Source organism: Pezoporus wallicus, unplaced genomic scaffold (assembly GCF_028554395.1).
Source record: "Pezoporus wallicus isolate ANWC-B61680 ecotype Strahan unplaced genomic scaffold, APGP_CSIRO_Pwel_v1 contig_8016, whole genome shotgun sequence".
Lineage (NCBI taxonomy): Eukaryota > Metazoa > Chordata > Aves > Psittaciformes > Psittacidae > Pezoporus > Pezoporus wallicus.
The window spans coordinates 3,771-22,449 of record NW_026636389.1 but is presented as its reverse complement, the minus strand read 5'-3'; the positions used below and the strand labels follow the sequence as shown (position 1 = coordinate 22,449).

Genomic DNA, 18,679 nt, shown 5'->3' with positions numbered 1-18,679 from the left:
CCAAAAGTCTTTATTTCCTATGCAAGAAGTCATTCCTGGCACAAATTGCAGCTCCCCCATATCCTGGTTGCCCAGTTGTGTTAACAAGCTCCTCTGGGAATGGATTTGGAGCTGATGGGCTGATAGGAAGGAGAAGGCTTGGCTGAGTCCTGGATGGAGATTTTCCACCTGTGGTCACTTGAGCTGTGGCATCTCCAGTGGGAAAAACACTCTTTAATCCAGGGGAAAATAACCCAAACAGGGATGTGACCCTGGCCAGCACTAAGGAATAAATCTTTATTTTTTTATACTTTATTCTTTATTTATACTTTATTCTTTATCATTTACATTGTATTTTTTATTATATATATATTTATTTTATATATATATTATACATATTCTTATTCTTTACTCTTATTCTTTGTTCTAACTGTTTACTAAAGTTACCAGCCTGAAGCTGACTCTTCCTGTTGCCAGCAGGACATGACAGTATCCACATATGCCTGCTCTTTAGATGCCCATTTCCCCTTCAAAGCTGCATTTCATCTACTTCTGAACAAAATCCATTCCTTTTCCTATGTGATTTTTGTTCCTTCTTGGTACCATTGCTCTCTGTGGTCACCTCCAAGAGGTGCAAAATGGTCACAGGAGTCCCTCTAGGTATCAAAAGGCAGAAGTTTTGAAATAAGTGGCTAGAAAATCATGGATCAGGATTTCTTATACAACACCACCATCTATTGGACGTTGCTGGGAATAGCCACTCCTTTTTATTTTAGATAAAATCTTTTTTCTTACGTGCTGGGAAAGTTTGATAAGCCAAGTGGCTTGTTCTTGCACAGGAAACTGAGAGATAATAGATAAATAAACTAAGGCCATCATGTTGCCTCTACAGTTGGCTGATCCTATGTAGACAGTTTATTTCCTGACCCTGTTAAGGCAATGTCAGATGGTTTAACAGCTTCAAAGTCCCCTCACATTTAGAAATGATGCTTTAAACCCCACTTTTCCTAATGCAGTTTTTGGCTGAGGCTTCAGGTTGTATGAAATGTAGATTATTGTAGAATCATAGAGTGGTTTGGGTTGGAAAGGAGCTTGGTTCCAACCCCCTGCCATGGTCAGGGACACTACACACTAGACCATGTCACCCAAGACTCTGTCCAACCTGGCCTTGAACATTGCCAGGCATGGGGCAGCCACAGCTTCTCTGGGCACCCTGTGCCAGCACCTCAGCACCCTCACAGGGAAGAGCTTCTTTGTTATCTGTAACCTGAACTCCCCCTGTTTCATTTGAACCCATCACCCCTTGTCCTGTCACTCCAGTCCCTGATGAAGAGTCCCTCTCCAGCATCCTTGTAGCCCCCTTCAGACACTGGAAGCTGCTCTGAGGTCTCCACACAGCTTCTTTTCTCCAGGCTGAACAGCCCCAATGTTCTCAGCCTGGCTCCATACAGGAGCTGCTTCAGCCCCTGATCATCCCCGTGGCCTCCTCTGCACTTGATCCATGTCCTTCTGATGTTGAGGATTTCAAATTCACTCTACCTTTTAAATGTTTTTTTTTTTATTAAATAGTCTGCGCTATCCATACACAATTTGAAGTGCTAATTCCTGGTGGTTTAAATGATTCGTTCTCCATCAGTTGTTTCCTCTAGATCCACAGATCCCTCTCAGAAAGTGTCCCCATTGCACATCTTTACTCCTGACAAAGCCATCCCAGATTTTATAATGAAAGCAAACAAAAACACATCAGATCTCAAATCAGGTAAGGTCTCAACCTTTATCCCATGGAGGTGAAGGATTTAATTCCTTGTTGTTGATGTATGTAAATCACACCCATCACCACCTAAATAATCCCAGGGGAGCAGCTGGGCTTATTTAGGTGCTCTCTGATGCTGAATTAAATGGGTGAGGATGCCTATACAGTAACCAAGTTCCTGGGTTACTGGTGGATCCATCCTGGTAACCTGCATGGGGTAGGAAACCCACCTTTTGTTACAGAATATTAAGTGCTAGGCAGGAATAACCAGGGTCATTCCCTACTAGGGCTTTTGGGGAGTAAAGAAGTGACTTCTGTCCTTTCCTGGAAGGCCCTGCAGCCCCCTCTCATCTTTGGGAGCACAGTAATGGAAGCATTTCTGATTGAAAAGTAAAGGCAGCTGCATCAAAATGAAAAAGAAGTTGTGCTTTTATTTTTCCTTCTAAGTAACAGCATGAACTGAGATAAAGGAGAGCTGGATTTCACCTACACAGAGGGTTGAACACTTCCAAGAGTGCTTTTCAAGAGGTAATCTTGTTTTTGAATACGGATATGACACACTACATATTGCTATGTACTAAACCAGGTTTGGGGATTTTTGAAGGCTGGATAAAACTCTTAAAGGCAACAATTTTGGGCTGGTATTGTTCAAATAAGACCTTCTGGTGCCATTAATTTTAAAACCTGTTGGGTGTATCCTGACCTGGCTCTTGGGAGCCCTTTGGGCTGACCCTTGCCTGGTCTGACAGCTCCCTGGCAGTTAATGTGTAATCCCCTGACTTGTTTTACCCCTGGCTCTGTGAATACCACAAAGGACAAGGCTCTGGAAGGACGGGTAGATGCTGCATGGGAGAAGACAGAGCAGCATTACCCTTCTAGCTGGAGCCTGGAGAAGCTGGGAGTATTAAAACCCATTTCAAGTGGATCTGAGAGCAAAGAGGAAGAAATCCCTGATATGAAAACCCTGCTTTGTCCTGTGGCATCCACAGGATCCACAGGCCTTGTAGCAAACCTTACCTCCTCTGCTTTATTTCAGGGCAGCAGAAACCATCCCCTTGAGGAATCAGAGGGATGCTGGTGCTGTGAGCATGGGGCTCTTTTGCTTCATATTTTAAACGATCCTTTTCTTCACTCATTAGACAGTTTGTGCTGTAAGACTCTCGAAAGAGCAGCTAACCAAACAGTGTGTTATAACTTTATATATCTGGCACCTTCCCCTTGTTCCTGTACTGAGATCTTGAGGATAACATCCACTATGATGGCTTTGGACTGCCAGACTGGAAATTGAGATGAGCTCTTAGGCAGAAGCTCTTCCCTGTGAGGGTGCTGAGGCGCTGGCACAGGGTGCCCAGAGAAGCTGTGGCTGCCCCATCCCTGGCAGTGTTCAAGGCCAGGTTGGACACAGGGGCTTGGAGCAAGCTGCTCCAGTGGAAGGGGTCCCTGCCACGGGAAGGGTTGGAGCTGGAGGAGCTTTAAGGTCTCTTCCAACACAAACCTGTCTGGGATTCTATGGTTCCATGAGAGCAAGCTAACTGCTACCTAACCAGGAGGTTATGCTACAAGGTTTTGCTTGGCTGTAGGATCATAACAGCATCTGGATGTTCTCCTATCCATAATGTCAAGAGTTACATCTTGGATAACACTAGCAACAGTCTGCTTGGTGAGTCCTAGGGCAGCTTGTTGAAAGCTTGGCCAAAAAGCAAGATCTTACCAAATCGGAGTAGGAAAGCCACAAATGGAGGTCCTTTCCCCAGGAATACAGGGATAAATATTCAGTTAACTCTTCAGCAGAGTGTGGACCCACAACCTGCATGGATAATATCTAAACGAAGGCAGCAAGGTATGGGTTTTCAGATTAATTTATCTCCATTCCAGTGAGTGTGCTCAAGCTGCAGGGAGATGTGATTGCTGGGGGAAGCTGTCGTGTATAGCACAAGCTGCAGCCTTAGAAACATCCCAGGTTTCATATCTGCACCTTGGATCACTTCAGACCAAGCACTTGGTTTGTCAAGCAAGAAAAAGCGAGGGTGAGCCTTTGTTAATTGTGAGCTTCAGGTCAATTGTCCCCTGGCAGGAGATGTGTGTGTCTGGGCAGGTGGATGCTGCCTCAGGGGGAGGATTGAGCCCCAGACCCAAACAGTTGGATTTTCATTACTTGGGTCACATCTTCCAGCTCCGTGGTGATGGCTCAGGAGCTGCTTTGCCTCCGGCATCTCTATGTGAGCAGTGAAAAGCAGCTCTAAATCCCCATTAATAACACCAGGAGACCACATGCGTTGCTCACAGGACATCTGAACTGAGGAGTCTGGCTCTGGAGGGGGAGCTCACCCCTTCAGCAAAAGGTCATCAAATAATGATGACTTAAGCATGGCTCTGCTTGTCAGATACCAGCCACGCACACTCCTGCTTTGCTCTCTGGTGTAACTCTGTCAAGTGATGATTAATGTTAGGCAGGAAAAATCAGTGAAGATTTATTCTGCCTGTCATAAGCTGTGATATTAGGAGCTGCTGGTTTCTCCCAGGCAGAATTTATCTTTGATCAAGCCTGAATGTATCTTTTGTCTCCATGTTAGGCATCGTGTCTAAAGCAAAGTGAGGTGAGAAATCCTGGCTCTGCACCATCCTACCCTAAGGAAAGCCACATTTGCTCTCAAAGAGCTCCTCCTGGGACTCAGAGAACAGCTATTTATTCCTCATGTACTCATACTGGACTGGCAGCACCCAAAAGATGAGAAATAATTCCCTTTTCCCAGCAGTTACTGGGGAATTCAAGGACTTCCATGTGTCAATGGCTTGAGAGGAACTATGAGGAACCCTGCAGTTTATTCATTCTGGTGTTGCCCTCCCTCCTTGCCTTAAAATACCTACTTGCTTCCAAGTCTGTTGGTGGTGGATGTGGTGTTCAGCCAAGACTGGCCTTGGGAACTTGGTGTTTTCCTCTCTCAAAGAGAATTTACCTCATATTGACTTATTTATACGTATGTGTGTGAATATATGTATATATACACACTTTATATTGACTGAAAGTCGTGTAACTGAATGATAGACAAAACCTGACATTCTTAATATTATTGAGGGAAGGGGGGTCTGAGGAGGCTGTGGGAGCGAAAGCTGCTGCCACATCGATGCAGGGTTTGAAAGCACATTTGGAGATCTTCAGTACTGTGGAAGTAAGGAAGGAATATGTGCAATATCTGATCATGGAATTGAGCATTAGTGGCCATTATTGGTCATTATTGCTCACTATTGGTCATTATTAGAGACAAGGAGATCACACAGCAAGTGCAGTGTATGAAGAGCCAGCATAACGTATGGCTCTCTTCAAACACCTTCAGGTGGTTTCAAGCATGACCTGAGACTTCAATAATGCTTTCAAATAAGAATTAGCTCTTTAATAGCAGGCCTGAGACAGCACCATGGTGTTTTGTGTCTAAATTGTGCTAAATGAAAGTAGTGCCCACAAAAAGGAGGCTCAGCTTTGAGGTAAGGCAGTGACCATTGTCTCCATTGCCTACTTCATAAGCATTTTCTCAATGAAACTGGCTACACGGAATTTGGAGAAGGCTGAGGTTCTGAATGACTTCTTTGCCTCGGTCTTCACTTGCAAAGGCTCTGACCAGACCACCCAAGTCTTGGAAGGCAGATGCAGGGACTGTGAGAATGAAGACCTTGCGCCCACTGTAGGAGAGGAACTGGTTCGAGACCATCTTAAAAATCTGAACATGCACAAGTCCATGGGTCCTGATGAGATCCATCCGCGGGTCCTGAAGGAGCTGGCCAACGAAGTGGCGAAGCCACTGGCCATCATATTTGAGAAATCCTGGCAGTCAGGTGAAGTTCCCAATGACTGGAAAAAGGGAAATATAACCCCCATTTTCAAGAAGGTGAAAATGGATGACCCGGGGAATTACACACCAGTCAGTCTCACCTCTGTGCCTGGCAACATCTTGGAGCAGGTTCTCCTGGAAGGCATGCTAAGGCACATGAAAATCAACAAGGTGCTTGGTGACAGCCAGCAGGGCTTCACTAAGGGGAAATCCTGCCTGAACAATTTGGTGGCCTTCTATGATGGGGCTACGGAACTGATGGACAGGGGCAGAGCAGTTGATGGCATCTACCTGGACTTGTGTAAAGCGTTCGACACTGTCCCACATGACATCCTTGTCTCTAAATTGGAGAGACATCAATTTGATGGATGGACCATTCAGTGGATAAAGAACTGGCTGGATGGCTGCACGCAAAGAGTTGTGGTCAATGGCTCAATGTCCGGCTGGAGACCAGTAACGAGTGGGGTCCCTCAGGGATCGGTGTTGGGACCGGTCTTGTTTACCATCTCTGTCGCTGACATGGACAGTGGGATTGAGTGTGCCCTCAGCAAGTTTGCCCATGACACCGAGCTGTGTGGTTCGGTTGATACCCTGGAGGGAAGGAATCCCATCCAGAGGGACGTTGACACGCTTGTGAGGTGGGCTGATGCCAACCTCATGAGGTTTAACCATGCCAAGTGCAAGGTCCTATACCTGGGTCAGAGCAATCCCAGGCACAGCTATAGGTTGGGCAGAGAAGAGATTCAGAGCAGCCCTGTGGAGAAGGACTTGGGGGTGTTGGTTGATGAGAAAATGGACATGAGCCGGCTTCAGTGTGCGCTTGCAGCCCAGAAACCAACCTTATCTTGGGCTGCATCCAAAGGAGTGTGACCAGCAGGTCGAAGGAGGTGATCCTGCCCCTCTGCTCTGCTCTTGTGAGACCTCACCTGGAGCATTGTGTGCAGTTCTGGTGTCCTCAACATAAAAAGGACATGGAACTGTTGGAACAAGTCCAGAGGAGGCCACGAGGATGATCAGGGGACTGGAGCACCTCCTGTATGAAGACAGGCTGAGGAAGTTGGGGCTGTTCAGCCTGGAGAAGAGAAGGCTGCATGGAGACCTCATAGCAGCCTTCCAGTATCTGAAGGGGACCTATAGGGATGCTGGGGAGGGACTCTTCATTAGAGACTGCAGTGATAGGACAAGGGCAACAGGTTAAACCTTAAAGAGGGGAAGTTTAGGTTGGATATACGGAATAAATTCCTTCCTGTTAGGGTGGTGAGGCACTGGAATGGGTTGCCCAGGGAGACTGTGAATGTTGTATCCCTGGCACTGTTTAAGGCCAGGTTGTACGAGGCCTTGGGTGATATGGTTTAGTGTGAGGTGTCCCTGTCCATGGCAGGGGCTTTGGAACTTGATGATTTTAAGGTCCTTTCCAACCCTAACGATTCTATGATTCTATGAACTGAGGGTAGGACCAAAGGGTTTGATACATCTCTGGTGTCCCCAACACAAGGAGGACTTGGAGCTGCTGGAGCAAGTCCAGAGTAGGCAACGAGGATGGTCAAGGGCTGGAGCTCCTCCCATATGGAGCCAGGCTGAGAACATTGGGTCTGTTCAGCCTGGAGAAGAGAAGCTGTGTGGAGACCTCAGAGCATCTTCCAGTGTTTGACGGGGCCTACAGGAAACCTGAAGGAGGTCTTTGGCCAAGGCCCAGTAGGGACAGGCCAAGGGGAATGGCTTTAACCTGCCAGAGGGGAGACTGAGATGAGCTCTTAGGCAGAAGCTCTTCCCTGTGAGGGTGCTGAGGCGCTGGCATAGGGTGCGCAGAGAAGCTGTGGCTGCCCCATCCCTGGCAGTGCTCAAGGCCAGGTTGGACACAGGGGCTTGGAGCAAGCTGCTCTAGTGGAAGGGGTCCATGCAGGTGGCAGGGGTTGGAGCTGGATGACCTTTAAGATCCCTTCCTACCCAAAACAGGCTGTGATTCTAAGAAATAAAGCTCTGACAGTCTGTTGGTCAACAAAGCCCTTGTGCTAAATGGGGAGAAGTCATGTCTGAGCATCTGCTCTGCTGCAAATTTAAGTAGGGGTGTAAAGGGCCTGAGTGCTGTTAGGTGGGAGGATCTGGGGTCCTGCTTCCACCTGAACAACCAGGGTGCTGCTGGCCTGGGTCCCCTGGAAAGGGCTCCCCAGGACCAGCACAAACCATCCACAGAGAGGATGCTTTGTTGTGCTTGTTTTCAGCTCCCTTCAATGCAATATTAGATGAACCCTGTGGATGTAAAGGGCTTCCTCAGGGAAACACTGAAAGGAAGATGTATGTGACAGATGAGGAAATACAAAGCAAACTGTCCTGGGCCTGTCTTCCTGGGTAGGTCTCTGCAGGAGAACTGGTCTTGGAGGTGTTGATGCAGCCAGAAGGAGTTTGGGGAGAGAGGACTTGAGAGGTTGTTTTGCTGATCAAGTCAAACTAATTATCCGATGGAGGAGGGTCCTTTGGGAGAACAGTTTGCACAACACAAGCCTCTGAGGTAATGCCTCCTGTGAGATAAAACCCCTCCACCAGCCAGCCTGGAGCATCCTGCTCCCAGGCATTTCTCCTTCAACCTATCGGATGGGCTCCAAAAGGAGCTGCAGGCACTGCATCCACCACCACCTTCCTCTTTAACCAAGCAGGTACAAAAGGGTTTGATGGGTGGTGGGTCCAGTTTGACCCTGGTCATGCTGCCTCTCCCATGCTTGATGGCATGTTGAATTTCACTCTTCTTCAGGGACTGTATTGATAGGGCAAGGGGTGATGGCTTTAAACTGAAACAGGGAAATTCAGGTTGGTGATAAGGAAGAAGTTCTTCCCTGTGAGGGTGCTGAGGCCCTGGCACAGGGTGCCCAGAGAAGCTGTGCCTGCCCTATCCCTGGCAGTGTTCAAGGCCAGGTTGGACACAGGGGCTTGGAGCACGCTGCTCTAGTGGAAGGTGTGCCTGCCCGTGGCAGGGTTTGGAGCTGTGTGAGCTTTAATTTCCCTTCAACCCAAACCATTTTATGATAACCCATGGTGTGAATAAAAGTGCCCTAGTATGCCTAGTAGGTTTGCTTCAAAAACACCAGTATTCCTGACCCCATCTACAACTGATTTAGCGATATTTTAGCATGAGAATATCCAAGCTAAAGCCTTAAAATTTTGGTTTATATATGGTATGTTTTGTATTTTACACCCTTAGGTGGATATTTGGGTTGGTCATAGGAAGCTCACTGCAACCACAGCAAAGCTCTGCTGGAGCCAAGACCACTGCTTTCCCTTAACATTATGCAGGGTGGGGGTGTTCAAAAGCAGATAAACTTAGAACCTAAAGGAAATTTCAAGTACATGGCTTTGTGTGGTGTTGAAAAGGATGCAGCACAAGTAATGAATCTACAGAAGAGCACTGATCCACTCTGAAAAATACAAAAAAGAGAGAAAAATAATCCTTAAAATTCCCAGAAATCAGTGAAGAAAATACAACATCTTTTCTGTTTTCCACATTTTGTGATGTACTTATTTGGTTTTATTGTATTACGTTTGGATAGACATGATGTTTCTCACTGTTTCATTAGTGATGTGTATATCAATCATTGTAGAATTATTCTCTTTTAATTTCAGGCTGTGTAATGAGCTCCTTCACCTCTTTGACTTCAGATCTTGAGTTACAGACAGAAATACACCATTACAAATATACCTTTTTCTATTGCATTTACTTTGTGGATTAAACTCCAACTAAACTTCCACATCATTTCTCTTGTAGGGATGTATTTCAGTGGTTCCTTTCATTTCAATCCAAATCCATCAACTTGTTGAAATGACAGATACAGGAAACCTCACTGTTCTCTCCGGCTTCATCCTCTTGGGTTTCTCTGATGCCCCAGAGCTACAAACCACCATCTTCACAGTCTTCTTATCCCTCTATGTTTTCATGGTGCTGGGGAACCTGACGATGATCCTGCTGATCAACACTGACCCCCACCTCCACATCCCCATGTACTTCTTCCTGACCCACTTATCTTGCATGGATGTTTGCCTTTCCTCTGCTATCATCCCAAAAGCTCTGGAGACCTTCCTGCTGGGGAGAAGCCACATCTCCTTTTGGGGTTGCTTTGCCCAGATGTATATTTTCATGGCTCTGGCTGTCTGTGAGTGCTTCCTGCTTGGGGTAATGGCTTACGACCGATACACGGCTGTGTGCAAGCCCCTGCTCTACACCACTACCATGACCAGGGCGCGTTGCTATGGCATGATGGTGCTGGTGTACACCATCGGGTTCCTCACCTCCCTGGTGCACATCACGCTGGCAGGGAGGTTGTCCTTCTGTCAGGCCAGGAGCATCAACCACTTCTTCTGTGAGCTGCCCACCCTCCTGCAGCTCTCCTGCTCAGACACAAGCACAAATGAGGTCTTGCAGGTTTACAACAGTGTGTTTAATGCCATGGTCTCTCTCCTGATGATCCTGGTGTCCTACACCTACATCCTCCACACCGTCCTGCAGATCCCTTTGGCCACGAGGAGGCTGAAGGTCTTCTCTACCTGCGCCTCCCACTTGGCTGCCATCACCATCTTCTACGCACCCGGGATCCTCACCTATGTCCAGCCTCATGAGGCATCCTCATGGGATCAGGCAAAGCTGGTGTCGGTGTGTTACTGCATCCTCACCCCAACCCTCAACCCCCTCATCTACAGCCTGAGGAACAAGGAGGTGAAGGGGGCTCTGAGGAGGCTGTGGGAGAGAAAGCTGCTGCCACATCTATGCAGGGTTTGAAAGCACATTTGGAGCTCTTCAGTACTGTGGAGGTAAGGAAGGAATATGTGGAATATGTGATTATGGAATTGAGCATTACTGGCCATTATTGGTCATTATTGCTCACTACTGGTCGTTATTACAGATAAGGAGATCATACAGCAAGGGTATGGAAGCCAGCACAACGAATGGTTCTCTTCAAACAGCTTCAGGTTGTTTTAAGCGAGGCCTGAGCCTTCAGTAATTCATTCAAATAAGTATCAGGTATTTAATAGCAGGCCTGAGACAGCACCATGTGTTTTGTGTTTAAATTATGCTAAATGAAAGTAGAGCCCACAAAAAGGAGGCTCAGGCTTGAGGTAAGGCACTGACCACTGTCTCCATTGCCTGCTTTATAAGCATTTCCTCAATGATGAACTGGTGGAAGGTCAAGAGGATTTGATACAGCTCTGGTGTCCCCAACACAAGGTGGACGTGCAGCTGCTGGAGCAAGTCCAGAGATGCAACAAGGATGGTCAGGGGCTGGAGCAGCTCCTGTATGGAGCCAAGAAGAGAACATTGGATCTGTTCAGCCTGGGGAAGAGAAGCTATGTGGAGACCTCAGAGCAGCTCCCAATGTCACAGTATCACAGTATCACAGTATGCTAGAGATTGGAAGGGACCTCGAACGATCATCTGGTCCAATCCCCCTGCCGGAGCAGGAACACCTAGATAATGTTACACAGGAATGTGTCCAGGCGGGTTTTGAATGTCTCCAGGGAAGGAGACTCCACAAGGGCAGCCTGTTCCAGTGTTCCGTCACCCTCACTGAGAAGAAGTTTCTTCTCAAGTTTAAGTGGAACCTCTTGTGTTCCAGTTTGTACCCATTACCCCTTGTCCTATCATTGTTTGCCACTGAAGTGTCCGAAGGGGGCTACAAAAAACCTGCAGGAGGCCAAGGGGAATGGCTTGAACCTGCCAGAGGGGAGACTGAGATGAGCTCTTAGGCTGAAGCTCTTCCCTGTGAGGGTGCTGAGGCGCTGGCACAGGGTGCCCAGAGAAGCTGTGGCTGCCCCATCCCTGGCAGTGTTCAAGGCCAGGTTGGACACAGGGGCTTGGAGCAAGCTTCCCTAGTACAAGGTGTCCCTGCCCGTGGCAGGGGTTGGAGCTGGATGAGCTTTAAGGTCCCTTCCAACACAAACTAGGATGCGATTCTAAGAAATAAAGCTCTGACAGTCTGTTGGACAACAAAGCCCTTGTGCTAAATGGGGACAAGTCATATCTGAGCCTCTGCTCTGCTGAGAATTTAAGTAGGGGTGTAAAGAGCCTGAGTGCTGCTGGGAGGGAGGATCAGGGGTCTTCCTCTCCCCTGAACACCCAAAGCGCTGCTTGCCTGGGTACCTTGATGAAGCTGATAGAGCAAGTGCAGTACTCAGCTGTCTGCTTCTGGGATTTCAAGCTGCATTATTCACCCTGCACAAGCACACCAGGTATTCTTAGTGCCTCTTTCCGGATTCATGTAGTTCTTTTCAATAATCTTTGAAGTATATATTGTTCTTCTTTTCTAAATTAGGTTGAGGGTTATTTCTCCCTCTGTTACACTGATTTTCCCACTTCACAAGCCTTCAGTTTAGCCCAGTACTCAGTGGGGAAGAAAGACATTCAAAACCACTCAGAAATCCTTTTCTACCCTCCTCCAGTGCATCTCCTGGACTGTCAGTCTGGTGCCTTCCAGCAGAAAAACAGGTTGACATTGAAAACATCTAAAGCCATCTACATTCTTCTCTTTCTTCCTTCCCCACACTTTCATAGCTCAGTTTTCTCCTCTCATTGACCCATCCTTTGACTTTTCTAAATGTCTGGGACAAGGTTATCATTTAATATTTCTCCTAAGGGGTTTATAATCTAGGAGAAGCATTCAGGACACACCGGCACTCAGGATTCTTCAGATGAAGACTGGGAAATCTGACTTCATCCTGTTATATCCTCAAAGCAGCCACGTTTTGAGCCAATGCTTTTGACCAAAGTGTTGTACAATCACTAGTCAAGTGTATGGAAATAAATGCATGTGATGGAAAGGACTCCCCATGACCAGCGCAAACCATCCACACAGAGGATGCTTTGTTGTGCTTGTTTTCAGCTCCCTTCAATGCAATATTAGATGATCCCTGTGGATGTAAAGGGCTTCCTCAGGGAAACACTGATAGGAAGAGGTATATGATAGATGGGGAAATACAAAGCAAACTGTCCTGGGCCTGTCTTCCTGGGTAGGTCTTTGCAGGAGAACTGGTCTTGGAGGTGTTGATGCAGCCAGAAGGAGTATGAGGAATGAATGGTTACTTCAAACAGCTTCAGGTGATTTTAAGCGTGGACTGAGTCTTGGATAATTCATCCAAATAAGTATCAGTTATTTAATAGCAGGAGTGAGACAGCACCATGGTGTTTTGTGTTTAAATTGTGCTAAATGAAAGTAGTTCCCACAAAAAGGAGGCTCAGCCTTGAGGTAAGGCAGTGACCACTTTCTCCATTGCCTGGTTGATAACTGTTCATTCCAAGTGAGCTTGAAGATCTGAGGGAAGGACCAAAGGTTCAATACAGCTCTGGTATCCCCTGCAGTTCTGATACAGTTTTGGTGTCTATAGAATCCTAGAGTCATAGAATAGTTAGGGTTGGAAAGTACCTTAACATCACCTAGTTCCAACCCCCCGCCATGGGCAGGGACACCTCACACTAAACCATCTCACCCAAGGCTCTGTCCAACCTGGTCTTGAACACTGCCAGGGATGGAGCATTCACAACCTCCCTGGGGAACCCATTCCAGTGCCTCACCACCCTCACAGGAAGGAATTTCTTCCTTATATCTAACCTAAACTTCCCCTGTTTAAGTTTGAACCCGTTACCCCTTGTCCTATCATTACAGTCCCTAATGAAAAGTCCCTCCCCAGCATCCCTATAGGCCCCCTTCAGATACTGGAAAGCTGCTCTGAGGTCTCCACGCAGCCTTCTCTTCTCCAGGCTGAACAGCCCCAACTTCCTCAGCCTGTCTTCATACGGGAGGTGCTCCAGTCCCAGAGCATCCTCGTGGCCTCCTCTGGACTTGTTCCAACAGTTCCATGTCCTTTTTATGTTGAGGACACCAGAACTGCACACAATGCTCCAGGTAAAGTCTCACAAGGGCAGAGTAGAGGGGCAGGATCACCTCCTTCGACCTCCTGGCACCTCTCCTTTGGGTGCAGCCCAAGATACTGTTGGTTTCTTGGCTGCAAGCACACACTGCTGGCTCATGTTCATTTTCTCATCGCCCAGTACCCCCAAGTGCTTCTCTGCAGGGAACATAAGAAGGCCATGGAGCTGCTGGAGTAAGTCCAGAGGAGGCCATGAGGATGCTCAGGGGCTGAAGCAGCTCCCATATGGCGCCAGGCTGAGAACACTGGGGCTGTTGAGCCTGGAGAAGAGAAGCTGCTTGGACACCTCAGAGCAGCTTCCAGTGTCTGAAGGGGGCTACAAGGATGCAGGAGAGGAATTCTTCATCAGGGAGTGTAGGGATAGGACAAGGGGTGATGGGTTCAAACTGAAACAGGGGGATCCAGATTGGATGTAAGGAAGGAATTCTTTACTATGAGGGTGCCGAGGTGCCACCACAGGGTGCCCCGAGAAGCTGTGGCTGCCCCATCCCTGACAGTGTTCAAGGGCAGGTTGGACACAGGGGCTTGGAGCAAACTGCTCTAGTGGAAATTGTCCCTGCCCATGGCAGGGGGTTGGAAGTTGAGAGCTTTTAGTTCCCTTCCAACATAAACCAGTCTGGGATTCTGTGATACCTGATATGAGCATCCAATACATTTATCCCGTGTAAGTGAGCTGGAGCAGTGCTAAGGACTTGTGATAGGCACACATAGGTTTGCATGTGGCCAGAAGTGTGTCCCAACTAAAATCTTCCTGGGATGTGTGGTCCTCACATCTTTTTCTTTCTGTTTAATGAACTGTACAACTGCTGGAAGAACATGTACTTTTATAATGACAAAATGAATAAATTTGTGGTTTAAAATAAGCACCTTTGGAAACCATGGTCTTCTGCAAAGAACTGTGATGAATAATGAATGAATGCAATGGCAACCAGTCAAAATCTAATTTAAGTTGGTGTGAAGTGAAACGCTCACTTTATAAGCTTTTAATCAAAGTTTCTGATGGAGTTTTCATGAAAAATAAGACATTTGGACAATTCCCTCAAGAAAGGAGAACACAACATGTGAAGCAACTTATTTAGATAGAATAAGAGAGGGACTCTTCATCAGGCCCTGTAGGGACAGGCCAAGGGGAATGGCTTTAACCTGCCCGAGGGGAGACTGAGATGAGCTCTTAGGCAGAAACTCTTCCCTGGGAGGATGCTGAGGTGCTGGCACAGGGTGCCCAGAGAAGCTGTGGCTGCCCCATCCCTGGCAGTGTTCAAGGGCAGGTTGGACACCGGGGCTTGGAGCAAGCTGCTCCAGTGGAAGGGGTTGGGGTTGGAGCTGGAGGAGCTTTAAGCTGCCTTCCAACACAAACCATTCCATGATTCCATGATTTTGCATAACTGAGGAGGGATGATTCTCATTAACACAATAAAGGAGCTCTTTGCTCCTTTCGGCTCCATTCTTTCATCCTCTGCACACAGGAATACACCAGAGGAGGCTGAATGCAGAGCTGCCGCTGTGTTTAGGGCATTGGGTGGTGGAAAACCCAGTTCCCCTCTCCTTGAGACATCAGGGAGTGCAGCCACAGTAATTGCCATGGCCAGCATCACCTGGGTCCTTCTCACACACCCTCTGCCATAGGCTCAGGCTCTATTTAAGCTCAGTCCTGGCACTGGGCCCACTTCCAGGGCTGTGCTTTAACTGGGCTTGCTCCTGGTCAGTAGCAACCATGAACTTGACTCTTGGTTTCCCACTGGGCTATCAGTGGAAGCTGCTGCTGTGCTCAGGCACAGGGGGACCGTGCTCTGCTTTGTGGCCACTTTCAGCTCCCAGCTCGCCTTCCCATTGGGAATAACTGGTCCTGGCTGCTCCCTTGAGGCACCTTGCATCATGCAAACAGCACAAACAGCTCTTAATGAGAGGCAAGACCCTCTGGTGTCCAAGCTAGGGACAAGGCAAGCTCTAATGGAAACTAAGTGTTATAAACATCTCCCCCTCCTTGTCTGTGTCTGTCTCCAGGTCTCTATTTGCTACATAAAGAGCTTATTGCTAAAGGTCTCTAACAGGTTGCAGTTGGTTATTTCTGCTTTGCAGAGCATGAAGTTCTGCGGCATCCCTCAGTGGTACCTTCTCAGTTAACAGGTTGTGTTGGGGAAGAGTTGGGTGGGAGGAAATATCACTTACAGCAGCCCCACAACAAGAAAATAGGGGAAAAAACATACTTCTCCCTAAAGTCATTACATTCAATCATACTAAAATCCTTGGCAATAGGGGAAAATCCTACTCTCAGCTGCTACTTCTCCTAAACCAGATGTGAGATGAAGCCCACAGCAAGGAAGCAAGGAGGTAAGAAATAGGTGGCCTTAATCTCCCTCTAACCCACACTGTGCTGAGACCTCTTTGGCTCAGCTGGATGTTTCCAGTGGTAGGAAGGAAGGTGCAGGATGACAGACACAGCTCTGCTGCCTCCAGGCTGGGATGTTCTGGTCACACAGCAATTTAGCATCTTCCCAATGCTCAATCACAGCAGGTACCATGCTCATCCTCTGGCAGCTCAGTGGCTCTGCTTCTCCTTCCGTTTCCTTACTTTGCACTGCACACCCTTCTGGGAGCAAATGGGATTTTATGCATTTCCTTGCATTAGCCCAAAGTAAAGTGATGTTTTTCGGATGTACCTCCTCAAAACCCTTCATCCCTCCTTGAACTTGCCTCTGGATGAATGACTGCTTGAATCAGTGCAACTTCTAAAGCTAAACTGAAGAGGGAAATTCCTCATGGGCTTCTTTTTGCCACCTCCTATGATATCACATCTATTTTCCTCAAAACAAAAACCCCAAGAGATGACAAGAGAATATTTATCAGAGACCTATATTGAAGGGATGCTTAACATCACAGAGCCTCTGCAGAGTTTAAAGCATGGTTAGAATGTGCTGTACCTGCTCCTGTAAAGACATTCAGTTCCTTCCTCCTCCAGACAGCTGACACAAAACAAGTTAAAAAGGGAAAGAGGAGGAGTTCTATCAACCAACTGGGACTGGGTTGGTCAATGAGCAGCTCACAATGAGGTTACTTGCTGTTGCTTTTCTAAGGGCATCTTTAACATCCTTGTTCCTCAAGCTGTAGATCAGAGGGTTGAGCATAGGGACAAGGAGGGTGTAAAACACAGCGGTGACTTTCTCTGTCTCCAGGGAGTACTTGGAAGCTGATTGCATGTGGCTGAGCCCAGCAGGGACATAGAACAAGGTAACGGTCAGGAGGTGGGAGGCACAAGTAGAGAAGGCTTTGTGCCTTCCTTCAGCAGACCTAATCCTCAGGATGGACAAGAGGATGTATACATAGGAGGTGATGATGAGGACGAGCACAGACATGGAAATGCTCCCATGAAGAATTACAAGCAAAAGCTCATTGAGGTGGCTGTTGGAGCAGGAGAGCTTCAGCAAAGGGTTAGTGTCACAGAAGTAATGGTTGATGGTGTTTGGACCGCAGAAAGGCAACAGCAGCAAGCAACAGGTTTGGATTAGGGAGTTCAAAATCCCACCCCCCCCATGTATGATGCAGCCACCAGCTGAACACAGACCCCGTGGGGCATGGAAACCGTGTAGAGCAGTGGGTTGCAGATGGCTACATAGCGGTCATAAGCCATCACAGCCAGCAAGAACACCTCTGTGGTCACAAACATGAGGAAGAAGAAATGCTGCAGGAAGCAGGCAGGGTAAGAGATGGTTTTGTTTTCCACCAAGAAGGCAAGAAGCAGCTTTGGAGCAAAGACAGAGGAGTAGCAAAGATCGAGAACAGAGAGATTGCAGAGGAAGAAGTACATGGGGGTGTGCAGCCGGGGGCTTGTCTTGATCAGTGCCATCAGCCCAAGGTTGCCCATGAGAGTGATGAGATAAATCATGAAGAAGATTACAGAGAGGAGTCTGCATCTTGGGCTCGCTTGTCAGGCCGAGGAGGATGAAGTGGGTCACTGCAGTGTGGTTGCCTTCAGCCCTGTTACTGTATTGCATGGCAGCATCCCTGCGGGAAGGAGGAAAGATGGAGTGAAATAGGGAAGAGCAATGCCATGTGGCTTGCATGTACTCTGTTAGGTTGGACATTAGAACAATAAAGATTTGATAGTTGAGGCAACGCTTAACTGTGGTTCTTGGTGAATCTTCACAGGCAGAGAAACACATCCAAAAGCCCTTCAGAAATCTCTTAATCATGAGGCTAAATCAGACCTTTTCTTTTAAAAACCCAAACCCAATCTTGAACCATTTGAAAACTGGAGAAGAGGTGCAAACTGGTCATCACATTTCATTAGGGAGGCAGAAAAAGGGACTGTACATTCCATTTGCTCCATGAGAAAGACTGAAAATATCTGAGTGTGATGCCCCAGGAGCCCTGAATCCACCACCCCAGCTCTGATACAGCATTGCTGGATCCCCAGCTGCCCACAACAACTCATTGAGTGAGATACTCAAGTCTCAGGAGGTTTCCCTGGCAGCGTGGGGCAGAGAGTCCTGTCCTAGACAGCAAAAATAGGCTGAGCTGGCAATTGCTGTCAGTAGAATCGTAGAACAGTTAAGGTTGGAAAGGGCCTTAAGATCATCCAGTTCCAACCCCCCTGCCATGGGCAGGGACACCTCACACTAAACCATGCCACCCAAGGCTCTGTCCAACCTGGTCTTGAACACTGCCAGGGATGGAGCATTCACAACCTCCCTGGGCAACCCATTCCAGGGCCTCACCACCCTCACAGGAAAGAATTTCCTCCTTAGATCCAATCTAAACTTTCCCTGTTTAAGTTTTAACCCATTCCCCTTTGTCCTATCACTACTAGCAGTTTTGGTCAGGTTCCAGCACAGAGAGAAATATTCCCCTCAATGTGGCAAATAAGTCTAAGAGAGTCAGTGCACTTAACTTCTGTTATCTGCTCCAGCTCAGGTATTATTTCCACGGTTTTCCCCACTCAAGGTCAGGAAGGGGTTGGCAGGCTGCTCCTCACAACTCTGAGACTAAGAAATGAACTGGACATCATGTTCTGTAGGTAATAGAATGTTGTTAGCTGTATTTGAGGGATTGATAGAATCCCAGACTGGTTTGGGTTGGAAAGGAGCTTAAAGCTCCTCCAGCTCCAACCCCAACCCCTTCCACTGGAGCAGCTTGCTCCAAGCCCTGTGTCCAACCTGCCCTTGAACACTGCCAGGGATGGGGCAGCCACAGCTTCTCTGGGCACCCTGTGCCA

General features: G+C 47.7%; 1 protein-coding gene and 1 pseudogene across 1 annotated transcript; one reads left to right on the top strand and one right to left on the bottom strand.

Moving 5' to 3' along the window:
* The first annotated feature begins 9,370 nt into the window (after nt 1-9,370).
* On the top strand, nt 9,371-10,324 carry LOC130594372 (olfactory receptor 8I2-like). The gene has a single exon (XM_057400211.1). The coding sequence runs from the start codon at nt 9,371-9,373 to the stop codon at nt 10,322-10,324; it is 954 nt and encodes a 317-aa protein (XP_057256194.1).
* Nucleotides 10,325-16,472: 6,148 nt separating this feature from the next.
* On the bottom strand, nt 16,473-17,459 carry LOC130594371 (olfactory receptor 1052-like; annotated as a pseudogene).
* Between the last annotated feature and the right edge of the window lie 1,220 nt (nt 17,460-18,679).